Consider the following 24,605-nt stretch of genomic DNA (forward strand, 5'->3'; position numbering starts at 1 on the left):
TGTAATAATAAATCTGTACACTGTACTTTACCCCAGCTAGCAATCCTTATTGGAGGCAAAACAATGCAATAGGTTTTTTTTTCATATTTAAATTACTTTTTAGTCGATTAAAGGCATAGAGATCTGGATTATGGGAAAATTTGGCGATCCCTTTGAATAGCTGTCAGTTTCCTCATAGTTTCTTTGTCTGGTGGGCTGCAATTTGTTCCCCCCCCCCCTAGAAAGGACTTGTTTCACTGCCTGAACTGTTGTCCCCTAAAGGGCTAGAACACTTAGTTGCCTTGCAGCTGCACCTGTTTGCCACAATAAAGATGCCTGCCCAGCACACAGAGCAGGGGTGGGGACTGACACACACCAGAGCCAGAAAGACCCGTCGGACAGGTGTGAAGTCAGTGGAAATCTGATCACAGACGTGTATCCTGGGACCTTCCTGTCTAACTGAAAAGCCTGTTCAAGAGCAGCAAAGAACATGCCACCGCTAACAGAGTGATACCTTTTATTTGGGCCAAATTGTGAAGAAAACCGTGGGAAAAGAGGATAATGAGAACCTGTGAAAGGCTGCCACTGCATGGAGGTAAGGAGGAGTGATAGATACATACAGAGCAGGGACAAGGGAATCTCAGAGTGTTAGAGTAAGCAGAGATGCCGCACACACACACAGAGTAAAAGGTGAGCTGAAAATCCTGTGATTAGGGTCATACATGTGGGACTCTGGTAAAGGTAAAGCTTTATAAACAGTAAGGAGAGTTAAACATCTGAGACAGAACATAAAAGGTATAGTCAGTGGCAAGACAACAGGTTCACTTAGCGAGAGACAGAAGTACAAAAGAAATAAAATCCAGTTTCCCTGTGTGACTCTTCTCTGCCAGGATACGGCGTTTCATTGGGGTATAATCAGGGGAGTCAGGGGTGCCCAAAAGGTAGAATGGGATCTACCAGTAGATGATCAGTAGATCTCAGGACACTGTCAACAAACAGCTTGTTTCATGCTTTTCATTCAGATATGTATTATGTTAAGGTTACATAAGAAATAGTTTTTTGTTAAATATAGCAATATACATCTACCCATGAATAAGTGTTTAAGTAATATTTTCCATGGCTGCTAACAATGTTTTTATGGATGTAGATCATAATGGGACAACATTACTAAAAAGTAGACCTCGCACTAGTAAAGTATGGGCACTCCTGCACTAAGTAATGATCAAAAGGTGCAACATTTGACCCCCATAAAAACACCAAACGCAACACCCATGTACCAATTCTGGCACATCTAGACTAGCCCTATGCCCTATGCCATGGAATTACGCACGACTGAAGAGTGTATATGTGCACGCAAACACGTCTTGTGCACATGGAGCCCCCTTCCTTCAAGGAACAAGTTGCACTGATTTTCTTTAGGAATGAGCTACTGTAAGCATTTAGTTATTGTATATTTTTATACTGGTATGAGACCTGTTATCCAGAATGCTCGGGACCTGGGGTTTTACGGATTCAGGAATCTTTCTGTATCTTTGTACCTTAAGGGGCAAATTCACTAAAGCGCAAAGTGGCTAGCGGTAGCGCAAATTCGCCAGCGTGACGTCATTTCGTTACTTCGCCAATTTACTAACGGGCGCTGGCGTAAATTCGCTAGCGAAGTGGACCTACTCTAGCGCTACTTCGCACCCTTACGCCAGGCGAAGTGCAATAGAGTTAGGGCTTGCTTCAAAAAAAGTTGAAATTTTTTTCTAAGTCCCAAAAAACGCTGGCGTCTTTTCCTTTTTTAAGGGTGATAGGCTGAAAAAGATCGGACATTTTTTTGGGGGTACCCTCCTTCCCCCCCTACATTTCCTAACATATGGCAGCGAAACTATACAGTGGGCACATGTATAGGGCAATATAACAACTCTATTTTATTTTATTTATTTTCCCAACTTGTGTAGTGTAATGTATCTCGTGCTACACATACGTCCATTGTACTTTAACTTGGCACCGTATGCAAATTAGGCATCGCTAGCGTAACTTCGCTTTGCTTGACGAATTAACGCTAGCGCAACTTCGCTACTGTTCACCTCCCTGAGCGCAACTTCGCATTTTAGTGAATTTGCATAGCGCTGGCGAAACTACACATGGCGAAATGCGGTGGAGTGTGGCGAAGCTATCGCTGGCGCAACTTTGTGAATTTGCCCCTGTCTACTAGAAAATCAAGTAAACATTAAATAAACCCAATAGGCTGGTTTTGCTTCCAATAAGGATTAATTATATCTAAGTTTGGTCCAAGTACAAGGTACCGGTTTATTATTACAAAGAAACAGAAAATCATTTTTAAAAATTTTGGGATAAAAAAAAGTCTATAGGATATGGCCTTTCTGTAATTCGGTGCTTTCTGGATACCGTTTTTCTGGATAACAGATCCCATACCTGTAGTCGACTGAAACGTTTGTGCTCAATTAGCATTACAATGTCAGTGACGCCCACCCCAGTTGTTTAATAATAATAATAATGAAGTAGGGGAGACACTGCTATGGATCCTATAACACCAAGGGACTTTCTGCTGCTTAATGATGGTCATGAGTCTACTGGTACCAGTAATAAACTCTGAAGTCCCACAAAGACCTTTTAAACTGCTGTGTGGCTGTGAATAAGGTACGTGCAGTAGCTGGTTTTGCCATAGAGTTTATTTTAGAATGTGCCTGGAGAGGAATTTACAGCAGGAATGTTGCTGTTTCCTGTTATACAACTTCTTTAATAGGCCAGGGTTTATTTAATGTCTTTATTAATCATTTAGCAGTGAGTACTGAAAACACGAATAATAACTGAATATACTCATGTTACAGATGTCTCACGGATCCCTAAATCACATTCATTCACTAACACTGGCGGTAAGCTGGACCAGCGATAGCACACAGACAGTCACTTAGGGGCAGATGTATCAAGGGTCGAATATCGAGGGTTAATTAACCCTCGATATTCGACTAGGAATTGAAATCCTTCGACTTCGAATATCGAAGTCGAAGGATTTAGCGCAAATGCTACGATCGTACGATCGAAGGATTATTCCTTCGATCGAACGATTAAATCCTTCGAATCGAACGATTCGAAGGATTTTAATCCAACGATCGAAGGAATATCCTTCGATCAAAAAAACTTAGGCAAGCCTATGGGGACCTTCCCCATAGGCTAACATTGACTTCGGTAGCTTTTAGCTGCCGAACTAGGGGGTCAAAGTTTTTTTTAAAGAGACAGTACTTCGACTATCGAATGGTCGAATAGTCGAACGATTTTTAGTTCGAATCCTTCGATTCGAAGTCGTAGTCGTAGTCGAAGGTCGAAGTAGCCCATTCGATGGTTGAAGTAGCCCAAAAAACACTTCGAAATTCGAAGTTTTTTTACTTCAAATCCTTCACTCGAGCTTGATGAATCGGCCCCCTAAGTATTCTTGATGGCCATAGACGGAAAGATAAAGTTGTATGAATTGAAGGTTCGTACGATTTGCGGACTGTGTATGGATCGTCCCGAGATTTTTCGTACTATGGCGATTGTTTGTTTAGTCAATTGGACAGGTTAGGAGATTTCTGTCGGGTAATGATAATATCTCTGCATCTATTGCCTGTCTGACCATATCAATGGGTGACTGTCACTTCTATCTGTCAGACATAACTTTCCTACCCATAGGCCAGAACATCATCTGATTTGTACTTTTACTACTTTATTTAATCTGAATGGTTAGTGGCAGGTCGGAATATTGAGACATCTGATCGATCATCAGATATAAGGCTACAATCAGCTTGTCTATGGCCAGCTTACGTGTATAAGAAGTAAGATGACAAAAGCAAATGTCTGATTGGCTGATACACTGGTGCAACCCATGTTGTAAAGTTGCCTCTAAAGGTGGGCATACACTGATATCGGCAAAAGACTTATTGATCGCTCAAGGTGGTACATTTTTATTGGGGACTTCGAAGGCCCCCAAACATCAGCTAAAGTTAATGATGAATAGTCAGATACAGGTAGGATTTTTTGTTTCTTCTTGTATATCTGACCATTTAGCTCTAAATGTCAGTAGAGAGCACAAATGCAGGAAAGTTTGTTATTGTAACGTGTATGGCCACCTTTAAGGTATTGCCACATCAGGAAAATCCTCAGCCCCTGAGCTCCTAACATCTTTCTGATGTGCAGGTTTCAATGGCAAAATGCATACTTGTGCATTTCATCTTCTAAATCCTCACCTGGGCCAACGCAGTGGATCTGGGTGCAGGTACATTAGAAAGCTGATAGGAGCATAGTAGTGATGACCCGGACCCGACTGCACCCGACTTCCCTATTCCATTTATTTACCCGCTCTGACCCGACCCGCCAATGATGTCACAAAAGGGGTGTGGCAGACGAGAGTCTATAAAACAGGAAGCCAGAAGTCAAAAGCTGGCAGTCTAAGGTCAAGACCTGCAAGAGGAGCAGCGAGGTCGGCCTGAACCCAGGTCCCTCGGGTATCAGGCCGGTCCGCATATCACTAGAGTGTAGGGCATGATTCTTGGTCACTTCGACCCTTGATAAATGTACCCCTACATGTGTTGAATAGGAGCTCTTTTTCAAGTGTCACGTTTTTCAGTCTTCCACATTTTGTTGGTCTGCAACCACTATTGACTCCAAGGGCCAAAGTCTGATAACCCATACTATAGAAGCAATTATATTACTTTGGCTATATACCTACACTAGTCTCTTGACAGAGTGCAAGTCAAGGATTAAAACCTACCACCCCGTCACAGGAATTTTGTGCAGAGAAAGGGCAACTAATGCATCTGTCTGTCTGCGACTGTCAAGATCAAAAGTTGATAGAGTCTCACTATGCAAATAAATTGGAAGAGGCAGAATCAGAGCTTGGGAAAATAAAGCATTAAACATTGTTCTTGAAATTGAGAAGTTAAATGAAGAATTTTACTGTTGCTCCTAGGCAAAGACGGATCTGGTTGCGCTTTTTTAACCTTTCTATAAAAGTGTTTCTGCCTTTGGGAAATAGAAGCAATTTGATGTCTATGAAATTTTAAATGGCTGGAAGAGAATATTTCTTTATGATTTCTCATTTCCCCCAGTGTTGTGCAATATTATTGCAGGTGACTAGGAGTGTCTGTGTGACGGTATGTTAGCTAATGGCCATAGGGGTTAGGGTGTGTCTGTGCCTTATCATATGAGGGACTGAGGCTCAATGGCTTAGCTGTTAATCAGGCAGGCTACACTGACAAGGTGCAATTAATATAACAAAGGCCTAGAGCAGGGGTCCCCAACCTTTTTTGGACCGGGGGCCGGTGCCAAATTTTTTTTTTCGAGGACCGGGTGGTGGGGTCGGGGATGGGGTTGGCAGGGTTGGCGGGGTCGGGGTGGGGTCGGCAGGGGTCGGCAGGGGTCGGGGAGGGGTCGGCAGGGGTCGGGGGAGAGGTCGGCAGGGGTCAGCAAGGGTCGGCGGGGGACGGGGTCGGTGGGGACGGGGTCGGCGGGATGGGGTCAGGGGAGGGGTCTGCGGGGGTCGGCAGGGATCAGCGCCAGCATCCAATTTTGGCGTGCCAGCATCCAATTCGGGGCGCACCAGCGTCCAATTCGGCGCGTTGCATTTTTTCGCACTGGGCTCGGCGGCCCAGTCTGGGAGTGTCCGCGGCCCGCTCCTGGGCCGCGGCCCGGTGGTTGGGGACCCTTGGCCTAGAGCAGGGATCCCCAACCTTGTGAACCCAGTGAGCAACATTCAGAAGTAAAAGGAGTTGGGGAGCAACACTAGCATGAAAAATGTTCTTGGGGTGCCAAATAAATGCTGTGATTGGACATTTAGTAGCCCCTATGTGGATTGTCAACCTACATTGAGACTCTGTTTGGCAGTACACCTGGTTTTTATACAACCAAAACTTGCCTCCAATACTGGAATTCAAAAATAAGCACCTGCCTTGAGGCCACTTGGAGCAACATCCAAGCGGTTGGAGAGCAACATGTTACTCACGAGCTACTGGTTGGGGACCCTTGGCCTAGAGTATTGGCACAAGGCACCTACAAATAACCATTGGTATAGAAATACCCCTAATCACCTTCTATTACTTACAATGACTTCAAATGAAAATACACAAGAGCACGTATGAGTGCTTTTCCAATAGAAAACACTCCCAGGAATGCTGACAACCAGCTTGTTCCTAATATCAAGAGCCAAATATGCACAGACAACCAACATGCAAAGATTACAGCTGTATATACAGTGCTACGCAATATGTTGGAGCTATATAAATACATGTTAATAATAATAATAATAATAAGTGTTTGGGCTTCTTTATTTCTATTAGGGCAGAGACCCCAACAATTTTCTGTAAAAACACTTGCACAGTATCCGCCATGTGTAACAATAGCTTATTGGATGCAAACACACTCTACGAATTTCGGCAACGCGAGAATGGCTTCCGGACACAAAGGGGCACATTTACTAAAGGACGAATTGAGTTTTTTTTGTCAAAAATCCGCCTAAATGACAATTCGCTGCAACACAGCCTATTTACTAAAAGGCAACTAGTAAGTAAGATTATAAGAGTAAGACTATACACTAGCAAAAAAGCTCAGCGCAAGAGAAGTTATGCTTCGTTCGCCAGGTGAATTGTCGTCCAGGTGAACGATCATTAATCTGTGTAAACTTTTCTATACGTTACCCTTTTCGCTAAAGTCTATTTCTTCAGGTTCTGGCTGGCAAATTTATAAGATGAAGCTACTGTACATCCTCAACATTATTATGTCAGTGACATTATTTCCTGTACTCCAAAAAAGTCATAAAAACAGAAAAAAAGCTGGTATTTTTTAATAAATGAATGTGGGATTACGTTTACAAGTTGTAACTGTTAAATATAGGTTATTTACAGTTATCATTTAAAGCTCATACCACATTTGTTTTAGGGTGGGCTCATGTCTAGAACAATAGAGGATCTCTTTTGTCTTGATTTTGCTTCCTTGGATATTTTTAATAGTTCAATAATGTCCACTTCCAGCAATTTCACCAACATCACTAATAAATACATACATATGACTTTTATGTAGCCGCCGTACTTAAATTGACATAAGCGTAAGTATGTTAACGAAGTTTCGCTAGGAAGAAAGTAGCGCTAGACAAAATACGCTAAGAAACTTTCTAGCTGGCGAATTTTCAGTGGACAGCGTTCATTTGCCGAGACAAAGGTTCGCATTTTGATGAATACGTAGTTGTCATGAAGTAGTTGCGCGAAGTATGACAAAGATTTATGAAGCAAAAATACGGACGTTAGTAAATCTGCCCCAAAGAGAGAAGGAGATTCTGCTAGTAGTCGGGGGCTGAAATCGGCCTGCAGAATCGGCCCTGCCTGACCCTAGCCTTAGCCAGAGTTAACTTGGATCTCACCCAAATATACAAAATGGGAATCATGGTGAATATGGGGCACCTACATCATTCTTTCTGCAAATCCACCATCCAATCACTTGTTGGGATTTGTAACACTGCCAGTTTTAAAACTGTCATTTTGATGATGTCAATGTTTTGTATGGGAATTTTTTTGGGTCCCTATTCCAATAGTAACCCCCTGGCTATTGACCCATACAGCTGATGGAAGGTGCGAAGAACACATTTTTTAGTTTTTATTGTTACTTGTCTCTGGAATAGGGATTTTAATATATGTAAGAAACGACTTTAATAGCTGTACAGGTATGGAGACCCAAGAGAGAAATATACTTGTTGAGTATAGCAACATGGATTCTTTTCTGGAGGCGACATTGCAAGTGGTAGAATGTATAGAACAAAAATGTTTCTATCCATACACATTGCACCTCTTGCATGGCTGGTATTTGATTGCTGAATATACAATATATTGTAGGACTGTCTGTAGAGGTGGGAACTTTCTTAAGGGCAGAGACACACACAAAGATTTGGGGAGATTAGTCTCCCAGCGACTAATGAGGAAACTTCGGGGGACTTCGGAAAAAGAATCTCTCCAAATCCAATCCCGCCGGCGATTTACATTCTAGCCGGCGGGAGGCAGTTCGGGGAGATTAGTCACCCCCGAAGAAGAGGCGATTTCCCTAAATCTCCCCTAATCTGAACGTGTGTCTCTGCCCTAAGACCCATTTGCTTGATAAGACATTTGACTTCATACGATGTCTGTAGTTTGGATATGATTAGCAACTACCTTGGCTGAACTTTAAAATCCAGTGTCTGCTATGGGGTAGTTGTTCCTAAACTTTGGGAATAGCCCATCCTTCTGGGGCTTGGCTCCTTGGCAGAGATAGGGCCTACAGGCTTGTTAGGATGAGCTTTTGGCCTATTTGCTGTCCTAGATACATCTGAAAGCCCACCTTGAAGAGCAAATATGGTGAGACATGGGATGATTTGGTGCCCTGGATACTTTTGATACATAATTGGTTTCCTATATCTGTAAAGGTTCAACAACCACTTCTATAGACTAGAGTATTGCATTAAGATGGGAATTTTAGGAGTGTAACAGGGATTCCTGCCCAGGATTCTCTCTCATATGCTCACTGTACCCTACATTCTCCCTGAATTTTGCCCACAAATCTATTTCAGCTCCTGCTTCATTTACTTTGAGTTTATGTGATGGTACTGGGCCTGGCACATTCAGCTATTACATCTAGAAAGTGTTTGAATAATTGTAAACCTTGCTCTTTTAAAAACCTCAAGCAAATGCCATATGCCTCATATTTTATTGACTTTATCCTCGTCCGATCAGTTTTTCTGTCTGTTTGTTGAGCGAGTATTGACCGCAACTACAGTATGTTTTTATTTTTTAAATATTCTGCCAGCTCTTCCTCCCTAATGTAAACAGATAAAACTCTCACCATGTAAAAAACATCAGTCGCACCATATCCTTATTAAAGGGAACAGATAATCTAATTCTAGACACGATTTGCTCTAGAAAGTTAAGTACTTTTTGCACGAGGGCATAATGTAGCTCACTTTGTTCACAAATAGTGATGGGTGAATCTGACCAGTTTCGCTTCACCGAAAACTCTCAAAATGGTAAAAAATTCGGCAAATTCATTGAAGTCTATGGGTGACAATTTTTTTCATTCATTGGAGTCTATGGGCACTTTTTTTTGCGGTGAAACCTGGCCAAAAACGTTGCTACTGTATTCACAAACTACTGTCTGTGCACAACTGTATTTATATGGACAAGTAGGAGCAGGATTTAGTTTAGGGTAGTCTAGTAAGGGTTGTTTTCCCTGAACCCATCAGTAACATAACAAAAGTTACAAGTTTGCACCTGACCTAGTATCCCATAGCAACCTAGACATCTGTTATTTCTGTATTTTCTGTATTATTAATAATTTCTATATTTGTCCTTTTACGTGAGGTGCTACTACATTGTTTTGCAAGGGGTTTATTCTCTAACTCCAGCTCTGAAAAGAGTGCAAGAGGGCTGCCATAAAAATTATTTGGGCAGGGGTAATCCCTATAGAGAACCTGGAGAGAGGCCCTGGCCAAGGCAAGCAATCCTGAGCCACGTGTGTGTGTGTGATCTTTATTTCCTGGGCTTTGTATAGAGGCATAATTACACTGGAATGCATATAAATAATAATTATAGTTATATAATGTTTTATTTCATAGCTAGTTATGACAGCAAGCACAAAATATTCCAGCACAGGAATTCCATCACTATTTTATTACTTTTATGTGAATGGTATAAGCAGGGCAGCCATGGAGGCGTAACAGGTAGTATATTAATGGGGCCATAGGCAGGTCCGGACTGAGAATTAAAATAGGCCCTGGCATTTCAGGTACACAGAGGCCCAATCAGCCCACACAAAGGCCAAAACAGCTCCCACCAGCCCACTAAATACTGACTTTCTATGGCACCTTATAGCATTCGCCAGAACCCACAGATTGCCAGTCCGGGCCTGAGCATAGGCGATGCTTGTCGGTGACCTGTTAAAATGAACCGCCCTTTCTTTCAACCGGAGTGCAGCCTGCTTTATGTTTTGAGTGGGGTATATCAGTGGGGCAGGGCCCACTCCAATCCCCGCCCACTCCAAGCCCCGCCCAGATTCCGCCCACTCCACACCACATTTAAAAGACCACACAGACACCAGCGCTAAAAAATATAACCCCCCAACACACATAAGTTATAAAAAGCTATTGATGGTCAGGGCCCGCTTATAAGTTAAAAAAACTGTGGTGCCAGGGCCCCCATAAAAGTTTTTTTCAAAAATTGGTTGTCGGGCCCCCCCCTACAAGTTAAAAAAATAATTAGTGACCAGGGCCCCCCTATAAATTGGGGCCCCAAAGAATATTTTTTAAAAAATATTCGTGACTTCAGGTCTTTTTGACACTTCAGGACTTCAATTTTGTCTGTTTTCGTGACTTTGGGTCTTTATGCCATTTTGGGGCTGTTCAGATTTTCGGCAGTTAGGGACTTCGGAAGGTCGCCACGGCTGTCAAACTTTCGAAAAGTGCAGCACAGCCGGGCCCCCCTTCAGGCCCGGGTCCAGTACAGTTGTACCCCCTGTGCCCCTCTGATGGTGGCCCTGAGTGGTTGTACATATCTAGGGCTCGGAAAACTAATATGAAGTATTGCTCACTGTGTCAAATTACACTGGAACAGGAACCCAGAGCAGGTTTCTGATGGAGGACTTGGAAATAACTAAATAACCTGCATTGGACACAAGTGCTACCCGTCTGTGGGTTCTGATTTAGAAACCATTGCAGCAACTGTACATGCTTTGTGATTGCAGGCAGCATTCCAGGGGAAAGCCAAGATAAACCCATGGGTGTGTGAGTGTGGGTGTGAGTGCATGTCAAATAACCCAGTAAAACAAAAAGATTCTCCAAACTTGCCCATTACCATCTTTGATTGTGAAATTTCACCCACAGCATTCGGACAGTTGAGCACAGGTTCAGAATGCAGCGCAAGAACTGTTTTTCTGGATGAGTATACATTTGGTAATTCTGCACATGCCTGAAAGCTATTCACAAAGGAACCTATACATGTGTACCCAATGTATGTCAGGGTGCAGGTGCGTACAAGTGAGAAGTAGAGGGTGCCTAGAAGTAAAGGAGACCTGGAAATAACACTTTGCTTATGGAAGGGTTTCAGGGTTCCCATAGCATACTGCCTAACATGAATCTGCTTTGCCGCTAGGGAATGACATGTTTTATGCCACTATTGACGCAATGAGAAACATGCTGTTTATCTAACTTGTGTTCCTAATGTTAAATAAAGGTGGCCATACATGGGCAGATAAAGCTGCTGATATCGGTCATTTAGACCAATTTGACAGCTTATCTGCCCGTGTATGGGGGCTTCCGACGGGTCTTCCCGATCGATATCTGGCCATGATATCGATCGGGAAGGTTTGGTTTTTACCCGACCAACCTGTCAGAGCCCCTTGGCGTAATGTAATTCGATCGTTCGACCATACGACCGAACGTTCGGAATACCCCCGATATAGCCATGCCGTTTGAGTCTATGGCCAGCTTAACACACAAGTTTTGGTGCACGCTACTTAAGGGATGGCTGCTACTACAATGGAATCTGTGAAAAATGGTAACATGTGTGGAAAATGGAAAATGGGTGTCTGTGTTTGCTTTTTGCACAATGTGGTTGCCTACATACATGAGACTTAGTATTATTGATTGCATACACTGTTCAAATGAATCCCTTAACCACAGCTGCACTATATCTTGGATTTCAGTCTCTGGGCAGTGAAAACAATTGCTGCTGGAATTTCTGAAGATACATGTGTCTGAATCATTGACAGCCCCATCATTTTTCTTTCTAGTTTAGTATAAAGGCCATGCTTTGCTGTGACCATATCTGACACTCATCTGCTAACACACAATAATGGGCTTTGCTCTTTGTATTGCTGTTGGAAGGACTCATGTTGCTCCTAGAGACGCACCCAAACACACACTTGAGAAGACAAGTACACATTGCCCAGATGGATAGCCATTAAGGTCTGGGCAATCCATTTTTTCTCCCCCCCCCATTTCTGCTAATGTGTTATGTCCATCATCCAGAAAACGGGGAATGTTCTAGGCTTGTTTAATGTGCCATGAGTTTAGCAAATAGCTTTGTCACCCGAGACTAATAGAATGCTACTGTCATTAGGCTCAAAGCACAATTACTGGTATCAACGTGAGCTGGATTTTCAGCCGGGCAGGGGAAAGGAAGGCTAAATATAACCTACAGTCTGAACTTGTTTAGGAAATGAAGAGAGAGGCATAAAACTGATCATACACAGGCTAATGACCTGTGACCAATGTGGCCCCTTTGGATTGAGCTGTCAGCTTATTGGTTCATGTAGGGGCCCTCCAGATGATTTACATGAACATTATCTGGCTGAATAATCAGCACTCTCAAAGCTTTTACATGTGGAACAAAGAAGAAGTTCTGCTTTCGTTTAAGATAGAAATTAACCATATCCATAATTTTTGGATTCAACTGAATTCTAAAAAAAAGAACTGAACTAATCCATAATTTGAACCTTAATTAATATTAATTCAAATTTGAGAACAATTAAAACGTCATCAATCATGAGCACACTTGTCATTTTCAGTTGTCCTGCGTTCTAAAATCCCTCGACTTTCAGGGTTCAGACCGACTGGCAAAATACATAAGGGCTCCTACTAGTGATGTGCAGGCTGATCCAATAACCATGGGATCCCACAGGATCTGCATCAAGGTGTATGTATAACTGTTTGTAGTTTAACACATTGGCAACAATTATGTTAGGTACATCTCCACCTTGTGAACAATATTACTCTAATATTGGCTGTTTTCGAATCCTGCAAAAGTGCTGGTAATCAGCAAAAAAAAACAGAACCAAGTCTAGATGCATTTTAATTTTATACCATATTTGCTTTTTTTTTGGAAAAAATTTAAATATGCTGCTTTATGAGTATTCCCATACATTCCTGTTTCTTAACTTTGGGCCCCCAGATGATCCATCAACATGTATTCTTGGGATAAAGAATGCTGGGATCTGGAAACTCAAGATTAGGAAACAGGGCCATAGATGTTAATTACAGAGAGGCGGTGTCAAAAGAAAGACAATAACACTGAGCCCTGTGTCACATGGGCCCAGCCTGGATATTACTGGCAGTTTTGTAGGTCAGATCTGCCAGTGCCGAGTGAAAACTAATCTGCAGTCAGAAGGCTCATTGACTCCTGATGGCTTGTGAATAAAACATAAAAGGCTGAACTAAAGCAGAGAAAGGAATTGTCTGTTCTTTTCTTCCCGTGGCCGCAAGATACCTTGACTGATCCAGCAGGAGACACATGAGCTGTTTGTCTTGTAACAGGAACCGGGCTCCTAAATTTTCTATGCCAATCCCTCCACCCACGCTTATAGACCTTTATTTACAGTATTTATGGAATTGTGTTCCAAATCTCAGCACAGTAACTCTGGGTACAGGTCACACCCATGAACTTTTAGTAAAACATTTCCATTTGTCATAATCAAGAGAAGAATATAAACAGCCGTTTGGGCCGGTCCATATACTTTCCCAGCTGTTCCACGTCAGTCGATATCTCATTTTCCAGTGTTTGCCAAACCTGGGCCACATCACAAAGAAAACTATAAATTGAACTTCTTCTTAAAGGGGTAGGTCACCTAAATAAATGAAATATCTGCACAGTGCCCGGTGGTAATACCACCTGACTTGGCATTTCATCCTCATTATTTTTTTTTTAACTCATTTTCAATAAAAATATGTAATGACCAAATAGTCATAAGAATATCAGAATAAAAGAAATAAAGGACAGGGAGATTTGATTACAGTAGTGGTACCATAGATGTCTTCTTTCGTGGACAAGCAAATTTGCTAGGGGGGTGCAACACCCCCTTCTTGTTTCACTTTTCCAGGGCAACCATAAAAAAATCACACGGCTCCATACATAAGTTATCAAGGCCCTCGCCCTTACATGGGCCTCAGTTATTAACGGTCACCTTGGACCCTGGGAAGAAGATCAGGCAACAAGTAGAATGGGGCCCCAATGTCCACATCCCTTATCAACCCATTTCACATCCATTATACTAAAGCAGTGTCCAGAATCCAAATCCCTGCCCACTCTGAATGGCGTAACCAATTTAACGGGCTTCTCCTTTAGGGTAAAAGAAATAGTGTTGATGCCTGCTTTGCAGATAGTGGAGTCCTGTAGGGAAGCAGCCTATGGACATTCAAAAGGCATTGTATATGTCTTCTAAGCAATACAATCAATATATATGGTGGTCCCTGTTGTTTGGGTAAGAAGATGGTGATTCTACCTCAGTGCTAATTGGTGTTGAGATGCAAGATGTGTGGGGGAGCAAGAATTCAGAGGCGGGTCATTTGGGGGAAGCAAGATGGTGGACGCAGTGGCATAAGTAGATATCACTGTGCCCCACAGCATATTATTTTTCAGGCCCCCAAAGTGTCTTGAGGTTGACCTGTTTTACCAACATTTATTAAAATTGCATACGAATTAGGGCCTCATGGAGCCCATATACCTCCTGGGGCCCTCCTGCAGCCGCAGGGTCTGCTTCCTCTGTAGTTACGCCCCTGATTGTTAGTTTGTATATGAAGGCGTGGCAAAGTAATTTCCAAGCACCTTTCATTGCATTGGTTTTTTACAGGTTTCAACTAATGTCTTAAGGGGTCAGCAATGGATGACCAACGCACCCGACTCCCTGCACGGACCCTCCTAGGCTGTGCCAGCACTGATCAACTGTGCAGTAAGTATAAAAGACTTTATTGTGCTTTATTTTACTCAGTGTTGTTCTTCAAGCCATAGAAAAGCCGTGCTCTGTGTTTAATAAAAGGCCTTAACCTTTATACTTGTGCCAGATGTCTCCATGTTCATGTAAACCATCTAGAATTCCCCCCTTGTCTTCCCTTTTGCCCAGTAACAACCATGTTATATCTCCTTACAGTTGTTCGAACTTACCAGTATGAGGTAATTGTGGTTCCAGTATTTCTTGTTGGCGTCTCCATTATCCTCCTTGTCATCATTTTATGGCTCCGGTATAGACGACGGAAACCAGATGAAGATGACCAGAGACAAGGTAACCTTTGTCCTTCTGTACAGGTGTGACTTATGCTATGCAATGGGCTTGCATTATTAAAAAGACAAACTTTAATAGCAGATGAACAGATCCGTCAATGTATCTACCTGGTTATTTACCAAGACAGACATGAAATTTGCATAATCAATTAAAATATATGGGTGTGCGGTAAATATCTGATGGTTGCTATGGGTTACTAGACCAGGAGGACACTGGAGCATCAGTTATTATACTAATATAATTATATGCAGTTATATAACTATAATTATATATATAAATATATATAATTATAGAACTAATTACTTTCTAATCTTTTATTAATATTGCAGTATATACTTATATGGTATGGGACCTGTTATCCAGAATGTTTGGGGCCTGGTGCTTTCTGGAAAAAGGATCTTTACGTTATTTGGATCTTCATACCTTAAATCTGCTAGAAAATCATTTAAACATTAATCAAACCTAATAGGCTGGTTCTGCTTCCAATAAGGATTAATTATATTTTAGTTTGGATCAAGTACAAGGTACGGTTTTATTATTAAAGAGAAAACGGTAATCATTTTAAAACATTTGGATTATTTGGATAAAATGGAGTCGATGGGAGACATCCGTAATACGGATAACAGATTTCTGGATAACGGATCCCGTACCTGTATTTAATCCATTCAAATAATAATTTTTAAATACAACTATGGTCCAGTGAATGGTTTGCAACTTAATGATCAATGGCATCAGATATATTATTATATTGTGTCTTCTATTCTGTAGAGCTTATTTGCCATGGGTACATGTACAAGATGGAGCCAATAGGTTGGAAGGCTAAATGGGGACAATAACAGACTCAATATTCAGCCTGTTGTTAAAGTCCAACTCCTAGCCAAATGCTTTTAGGTTGTACAGTAGTTTAAACAATAGATAGCGCTATGGGTTAGGTAGCTTGAGACATTGGATCCCCATAAGGCCTGGTTTTCCATTGCACTGAAAGTTCCTTTACCTTGATACACAGCACATGCAATTGTATGTATAATTGCAAATGTACATTGAACAATAATGTTGCAACTCTTCCTACAGACGTGCAGAGAAAGCCAAGCACGGGTTACATTAACCATGCAATCTCTCTGGAAGAACTGTCCATGGATCAAGTGCTAAGAACCAGAGATCCCTCATTGCAAGCTTTCGAGATACCCAGGAGCAGAATACGGCAACCACTGCAGCTGTCCGGAGAAGGGCGGTTTGGGCCCATCTACAGGACACAGCTGAATGACCCCATGGGTGGGAAAGAGAGAGATGTTGTCATTAAACGTCTTCGAAGTAAGTAAAATAATAAGATCTACCTGGTTCTGTATCTACCTTGGATATATAGACACGTTATGTGTATATCCCTATGTCTTAGAGCTTACAATCTAATGGTCACAATTCCCTTTTAATCATTCTCTTTCCTTCTTTTTTTCTTTCTGTGCAATGTTACATTTTTTCTAAGCCGTGTCCCATTTGTCTTTGATTCCTCTCAGGTTCAGGTGGAGCACAAGAGGTCCGTGATTTTCTGCAGAGGGTGTCATTTCAAGGATGGTTAGGTCAGCACCCAAACATTGTGGAGCTGCTGGGGTGCTGCCCTAACGAGAAGCCTTTCTGCATGTTACTAGAGAGCATTGAACCGGGGTCTCTATTGCAGTTTCTCTGGGACTGCCGTCGGGTAAGAAGTAGAAGTAAAGAAGTGGGGATAGGTGATTAGGGAGAGCTGAAATGTGCAGCACAATAAGAAAAAATACTTCAAGGCTCAGTTACTTTTTTTAACATAGAATACAAAAGCAAACATAGCTGCAAAGTTAATGGAAAAAAAGTGCTTTTCTCAGTGCTCATTAGTGAAGCGCCCCCCCCCCCTCAGCGCGCTTTGGGGGGCGGCATCCGAAAGGTCATCTCAGGCAGCAAAGACGCCAGAAGTGCCTGTGCACATGATTGCATGCATTTATGTGCACTATTTAGAAAAGAAAAACCCACTGTAAGATGGGGAAAACAAACTAATAGTGATCTACACCATTTGTAGCACTTTGCACATTGCACTTTTGTAAATGAGCCAGTCCAACTTGCTCTGAATAATTGTGTACAATTACATGCAAGGTGCAAATTGCAGGACTGCAAGACATCCCTGTATGGAGATGCTACTTTTATTTTTTCCTTAGTTGGCTTGTGCTTCACACACAACTGACTTCCTTCCTTTTCCTAATTAATTATTGACATTGGGTATGACCATTTGCCAAGTCAACGTGCCCACTTTTGAGGGAGAGGCTGAATTAAGGAATTGCACTTTAATTAACACGTGTTCATTTATGTTGTCACAGGACGTCATGTCTATGGACGGAATTCTCTATGATCTCACCGAGTGTCAAGTTTACAGTATAGCTCTTCAGGTCCTTTCAGCACTAGTAAGTGTAAACCCAGGTTCCCTGTCCCCCTCTACATCCTGTAGTTAATAGTTATGTACACATGGAACAGACTTTATGGAATCAACTGACATCAGGCCCATGTTCCCTTTGTGGTATGGCATCACGTTAATGTCAATATTTTTTATGTAGTGATTTTGCCAAATCGTCTTTGACTTCATCGGGGATGTTCATATTGATGTATTCCATATCTCTAGTCTTTGGCCAAAGTTGAAGTACAAAAGGTGACCATATAGTTGAGCCATGAGTTGCACCAGCCAAAGAAAGGGTTGCGTGGCAGCTGCCTCTAAAAGGAAGACAATACAACCGTTTTATTGGGTGTATGGATTATTTTGGCAGAGAATACATAACCTTAAGGCAGTCATAGACAAACCAACTAATACTGGCAAAAGACTTGGATTTCAGTCGGCTCGTCGATTGGGTTGGCCGGAAAATTTTGATCGGGCGACTTTGAAGGCACCCAAACATCGTACATTGTTAGTGCTGAATCGTCAGATACTGGTAGAATTCTATTGTTTCTACCTGTATATCTGACGATTCCGCTGTACACGTGTGTATTGAAATGAATGTAATTTGTAACGTCTATTGCAATCGTTAATGTGACCAAGCGATTGTAGAAGTCACTACCTATATTAAAACCTTGCCTCCTCCATGGTTTTCAGGAATTCCTGCAGCAACGCAAACTGTTCCATGGGGATATAGCAGCACGGAACATTCTCATTCATCGTAACTTAACCGCTAAACTTATTGGACTGGGTGGAGCTTGTGAGATGAGACAGACTGAAATCTTCCCCTCTAGACGTCCTGCTCCCCTGAAGTGGATGGCTCCTGAGCGGCTCCTTCGCTTGCCCGTCTCTGCCAAATCCGATGTGTACGTTTGATTTTGCAGCAATTATCCAGATAGGGAACAGGGTCCTTGTTAGTTCTGTTTGGGGCATCATTAATTATCCTATTGATTGTATCCCTGGAAACTTATATTAATTATATTACCATTATTAATTCTTTTTTCCATTTTAAATCTTATTAGTATAGCCCACTTCTATTAATTTTCCCTCTTGACTTCCAAACTGCTACCTGGTTGCTAGGATACATAGTAGCCCTAGCAACCAAGTAGCAGCTAAAAATTCCAAGTCAGAGATTTGCAGTGCAAAAAAAAATTTCAAAATCTACATTAATCCTACGGGGCACATTTACTATGGGTCGAATATCGAGGGTTAATTAACCCTTGATATTCGACCATCGAAGTTAAATCCTTCGACTTCGAATATCGAAGTTGAAGGATTTACCGCAATTCGTTTGTTCGAACGATCGAAGGAAAAATCGTTCGAATGAACGATTAAATGCTTGGATTCGAAAGATTCTAAGGATTTTAATCCATTGATTGAACGTTTTTCTTCGATCAGAAATTGCTAGGAAAGCCTATGGGGACCTTCCCCATAGGCTAACATTGGTGCTCGGTAGGTTTTAGGTGGCGAAGTAGGTGGTCGAAGTTTTTTTTTAAAGAGACAGTACTTCGACTATCGAATGGTCGAATGGTCGAATAGTCAAACGATTTTTAGTTTGAATCGTTCGATTCAAAGTCGAACTCATAGTCGAAGGTCGAAGTAGCCAATTCGATGGTCGAAGTAGCCAAAAAAAAAAGTGTTTTCCTTCTAATCCTTCACTCGAGCTAAGTAAATGTGCCCCTATTTGTATAGAAGAATATATTATTAGTAAGTCTTAATATATATTAATATATTAAGTCATATGATAATGTGGGGAGCAGATGCCAAACTATTACATTGCTTCAATTTAAAATAATGAAATACCAGACAGGACATGACAAGTTGTATTGGATTGGAAATTACTACATTCATAATTACTACATTCCTATACACCTATATTAATTGCTCTGTATTTATCTACATATTTAAGCAACAACAATAGGGTTGCCTAACTATCTCATGTATTACCCATTCCAGGTCCTTTATTGCTACTTACCTTATAGGGTGTTTATTTTGTGTGTTGTTTTTTTTTGTCATTTGCCCATATAGGATAAATTTACCCTTAAAAATGTAATCAGCATGAGATAATCACCTGTTGTTTCCATTTATTTCAGGTGGTCATTTGGAATTCTTCTTTATGAAATGATAACATTGGGTAAGGTTATATTTATGTTTTTGCTGAGCATACACCCATTCTTCCTATAACAAGATTTTGTTTTGTGTTTTTGTTTTTTTTGCCAGGTTAAAATATTTAAATACATTTTAGGGCTCATTCAGAATACAGGTTTGGCACCTGTTATCCAGAATGGGGTTTTCCAGATAACAGATTTTTCCTTAATTTGAATCTTCATACCTTAAGTCTACTAGAAAATCATGTCAAGATTAAATAAACCCAATAGGCTGATTTTGCTTCCAATAAGGATTAATTATATCTTACTTGGAATCAAGTACAAGCTACTGTTTTATTATTGCAGAGAAAAAGGAAATCGTTTTTAAAAATCTGGATTAATTGAATAAAATGGAGTCTATGGGAGACAGCCTTTCCGTAATTTGCAGCTTTCGGGTTTCCGGATAAGGGATCCGATACCTGTACAATTGCAAAGTGCTAGGATGGATGCACAATTGTGCATTGATGCTATTTACTTTCACCCATTAATGCTCCTACCAATAGTAGGAATCTGGCATCTAGGGCAGGGCCTAGGGTTTTTTTAAGATAACGGATCTTTCAATAATTTCAATAATCTTCATAATTTAAAGGGGAACTATCGAGGAAAATGAAAATTTAATATAAGCTTCATCATACTGAAATAAGAAAGTTTCTAAATACAATCAATTAAAAATGATGTATCGTTTCTGAAATAATGAAGTTTATTTTTACTAATCCTCTCTCAGCATCGGTTTCTCTACATTCTGTCTTCATTCAGGAGTTGGGTGTCAGATATACATTGACAGTTAGATCCAATATATCTTATAGGGGGGCTCCTTTTGCCTAGAAGATGTATTAGAGCTCACTCTATTAAAATCACCAGATATCATGTCTCTCTATATGCAGGATTTGTGCAAAAGGCAGTTATTTTGTTAGATTGCGTTTGTACTGGAATTAGTTATTTGAGTGAGCTCTAATTCATCTGCTAGGAAAGGAAGCCCCCCTATAAGATATATTGGATCATTCATCTGACACCCAACATACATGAGAATACAGTCACGTAAATAATAAAACCCCACTGTTTCAATAGAGCAATTGCAAGTTCCTGGTATGTTGATCCCTGGAACCATTGCACCCTTCAGCTCTCAATTTCTTTTTTATATTTCAGGGGCCCCTCCTTATCCTGAAATTCCCCCAAATGACATCCTACAGCACTTACAGAGAGGAAACATTATGAAGAGGCCTTCCACCTGCAAACCAGCTATGTAAGGATCGAGTAGTCATGTGTTGTCTAATTTGATTAGCCCATAGCTTCAAAAGGTTTCTATTCTGTTGATTTTAGAGGAAAGTGGGATACTGTAGCTGGCAATGGACATGTTTTCATCTATTTCTACATATATTTTCCACTTATAAAATGTCATATGCTCTCATGATTGGGCCTTCTTTGCCTCATCCTTTCTGGTGGGGTCAACAATACTGATCCCTTCCAAGAGCTATCCCATCAAAGACCCCAAACTCATCCTTACATGAAGGCATGTTCACCCTACCCCTAACCTTAAACCCATCACTAAGGAAGGTAAAAGTCTGATAGCATCATGTTTTTCAGAAGCTGTGTATTTCTTTGTTTATACTTATTCCATCTCCTATCCTATCTCCTATCTCTATGGTAGTTATAGGTTCCTCCCCTGAGTTTACAGAAAGTCTTTCAGAGCTAGTAAATTGGGAAAAAGATCACTGATGATGTTACAACATTGCAGGGTTTTATAATATTTTCTTCTCATAGGTACAATATCATGAAGACATGTTGGCTTTGGAAGGCACCTGAAAGGCCATCACTGCCAGAATTGCGCAAGCGCCTAGAAGCTGGAAAGAAGGGTTCGAATGACAAGACCGTCCTGCAAGTGCCAGAGCTGGTGGTGCCTGAGCTCTACGCTGGTGTCGCTGGGACAGAATTCATGAGAATTGAGAATGATTACACTGTGCTTTAACAGAAGCACATCCAAGTCCACTGAGTCTGATTGTCCTACAGGGGCAGTAGATAAAGAGGAACTGTTAGACCTAAAAATACACAGTGGAAGACTCTTGTACAGAATGAATTTTATGCAAAGGATGTAAATGGATTCAGTTACAGTGATTCTGTTGGATTACCTTTGTAAACATATTGGGGTAATGTATATATATACATTATATAACAACAAAAAGCCTTTAAAGACATCCGTTTAATGTGCTGAACTTAAGGTGGTAAAGGGGCAATGGATTTCCATACAAACCCATGGGAGAATTGCAGAGAGGGTCCTTCCGACTGTGAATGAGGATATTTTAATATGTGTGTTGTGCCGAGTGGCCCTTGTATCATGGAGTCTGAGCCATATGTTTATGGACCTGTTGCCTTCTGTTAATGTTCTTTGTGTCTTTACATTTGTGAGAGTTCAGTTTACAGTTAAATAATTTTTTGACTACAGTATCTTTTTAAAAAAAATTCCCTTCTGCCCTGTATGATTGCAGGAGAAAAGGGTCCCAGTCTTCACACATTATCTAAGGCCCCAAATGTCTTATTAAATGATAATATGAAAGGGGTTGTGTGTATACCCCAGGCTCAAGTGCAAGATCACACTCCTTTTTGTTCATTTGTCGAGGTAATGCTACACTCAGATGAAATATTTGGGGTGCGGTAGACACCACAACACAAAATGCTAATTATGGGGCAAGTAGGGGCTGAGCGTGGGGATGCTTAGTTGGCAAATGCAGGAAACAATGAGGTTGCTGTGGGGATACAGGTCTTTGTGCCCAGGGTGTAAAGTGCAGGGCAGGGTGCAAAAGTGAAAAAAAATGGCCATTTGCCTTCATTGTTTGCACTTTACATCCTGCCTTGCAATTTGTAAACATTGTCATAAATACCTGGAGTGAATCATTATCACCCTAATGTCATGGAGCAGATTGACATCTCTGCTAGATCAATGTAGGTAGGACATCTAGAGGTGCCCCATTTAAAACCAGACATGCCATGCTGTAGACACAGACTCATTGAAGGGAGTCCTTCTTGACCGGCACTGTTAGCACTTAATTCTTTGAAAGCCATCTTGGTATTTCAATTTCCAGTGCTCTTAAGGTGTAGGAGGATTAAATCAGTATGACTAAGCATCAGAAGAGCTGTAATTGCTCCACAAATCTTGCATAAAAATGTGTGTCCATTCTCAAACTCCAAATCTATACAATGTTATAAGACACATTTGCTGCTCCTTTCTAGCACCCAATACGAAGTATGTTTTTAGTGTTGTTAGCCTGCACCCCCTGAGCAATAATAGTTTGAAGACCTCAGGTTGGTGTTAATTTCAGCATCATGCCGAATCGATACGGGTTGACAATGCCATGTGCACCTTATAAATATTATATATTTAATAAATATTTTATGTTTTCAGTTGATGTTCTCTTGTTTATTGTATGCAATGTATATTCTGATTTTGTTCTCTCATTATATTGCTTTCACCCATATATATTGCAAGTATTCCCTCTAGATTATATGGAAGAGATGAAGGAAGGATTGATGGTGTTTAGAATGCTCTGAGGTTCTTTAAAGTTCAACTTCATAGCACAAGCTTAAAGAAAATACAAATCCTCAAAACCAATTTTTTGGCATTTTATATTCACTGTTTTTTTTTAGCTTTCAAGACATTAGCAGTTTTTAAACAACAGCACCACCAGCCTTTCATTTTGGCCAAGAAAATGGAACATCTTATGATGTTGTTAAGGCAAAAGAAACCAACACACTAGGAGATGGAAAAATATTATTTTGTTAGGAATTACTTTGTTTTAGGGTTATAATCTCTGTGTCTGCAATCCACATTATACTAAGTAAGATCCCAGAACTAAGCATTAGTATTAGATCAGGTCTCAGCCAACCACAGAACCTGACATTGACAGCCCATCCTCACAAAAATTACATAGTGCTAAATGTAATATGTGTTATATATAAGTCTATTTCAGAAGTAAGAAAGACTGATGGGAATTGTCCTTGACTGGTGCCCACTAGAGCTGGGGCCCAGATCCTATGGTAATTTGAAAGGCAGGTCAGATCCTTGGCCTTGGACTAAATAGGATGATAATTCTATGTCAGAAGGAGAGAGAAGAAGAATGATTCACTTTTATAGCTTGTCCAACTGGTGGAGTTAACTAGAGGTTACCAGGCTCCACATGAATCATTTTCTAGGGCACCCTGCATGCCCTAAATCTTTTCGGATCTATGGATACAGTTCACATAGAGAAGAACGGAGACAATTAACGCTAAGCAATAAAAATGCCACCGTGCAATTAGAAACACCTACTGTATGTGTAAGAGCCCTAAATCTAGAAATGATACTGTGGCAATTTCAAGGCTGAAAGTATGGGGGTGAAAGGTGGGAGAGAATAGGAAAGGAAAGAGGGTTTAAATCAGGATAGAATAAGAGAACACAGTGAAGAGAAAGGTTATTATTAAAGGGAGAAGAGAACAGTAAAGGGGAAAAATTACTACATACGAGAGAAAATGAGCGGTTTACTGGAATTCTGGTGACACCCCACCACCCCAGTCTGAAACGATATATTTGTTTTCTTTGTTTGGTTACCCAACTTCTCGCTTCTCTTCTTTGCTCTTTAAATTCTGTGTCCTTCTCACTTCTTCCATCATCCTTCCCACCTCAAGTTAGGCTTCCAAGGCTTGAACAAAACACTGACGGCCACTGCTCTATACTCCGCGTCGCTTTATACAGAATGTTTAGCGAAGTCGTGTATTTGTAATTCTGACAGGTGTGAGTTACAGGATTTTTCAAGTCGTTAATTAACTCGTTAAAGTGGCAAAGCTCAGGGCTCATAAGTCTTCAGGAATCCATAAACAAAGATTTATATGACTAGCCCCAGTACGTCAGTTTAACCAACCTTTTCCTAGGCGGGACATAGTAATTATATTATTAGATATATTTGTAAACCTGGAATTATGATTTCCTTTCTTTAGCTAGATTTTACGTATGGGCCGGT

General features: G+C 41.0%; 1 protein-coding gene across 2 annotated transcripts; it reads left to right on the forward strand.

Moving 5' to 3' along the window:
* Positions 1-217: 217 nt before the first annotated feature.
* styk1.S (serine/threonine/tyrosine kinase 1 S homeolog) lies at positions 218-23,013 on the forward strand. Of its 2 annotated transcripts, none has more exons than XM_018227330.2 (10): positions 218-574; positions 14,596-14,694; positions 14,893-15,024; positions 16,096-16,335; positions 16,536-16,717; positions 17,364-17,447; positions 18,128-18,336; positions 19,564-19,604; positions 20,764-20,860; positions 21,379-23,013. In XM_018227330.2, the coding sequence occupies exons 2-10, from the start codon at positions 14,625-14,627 to the stop codon at positions 21,581-21,583; spliced, it is 1,260 nt and encodes a 419-aa protein (XP_018082819.1). In that variant the 5' UTR covers positions 218-574; positions 14,596-14,624; the 3' UTR covers positions 21,584-23,013. The 2 variants fall into 2 exon arrangements, with proteins under 2 accessions (XP_018082819.1, XP_041426803.1); XM_041570869.1 differs by lacking the exon at positions 218-574 and adding an exon at positions 11,256-12,665.
* Positions 23,014-24,605: the final 1,592 nt, after the last annotated feature.

This window comes from Xenopus laevis, chromosome 7S (assembly GCF_017654675.1).
Source record: "Xenopus laevis strain J_2021 chromosome 7S, Xenopus_laevis_v10.1, whole genome shotgun sequence".
NCBI classification, from domain to species: Eukaryota; Metazoa; Chordata; class Amphibia; order Anura; family Pipidae; genus Xenopus; species Xenopus laevis.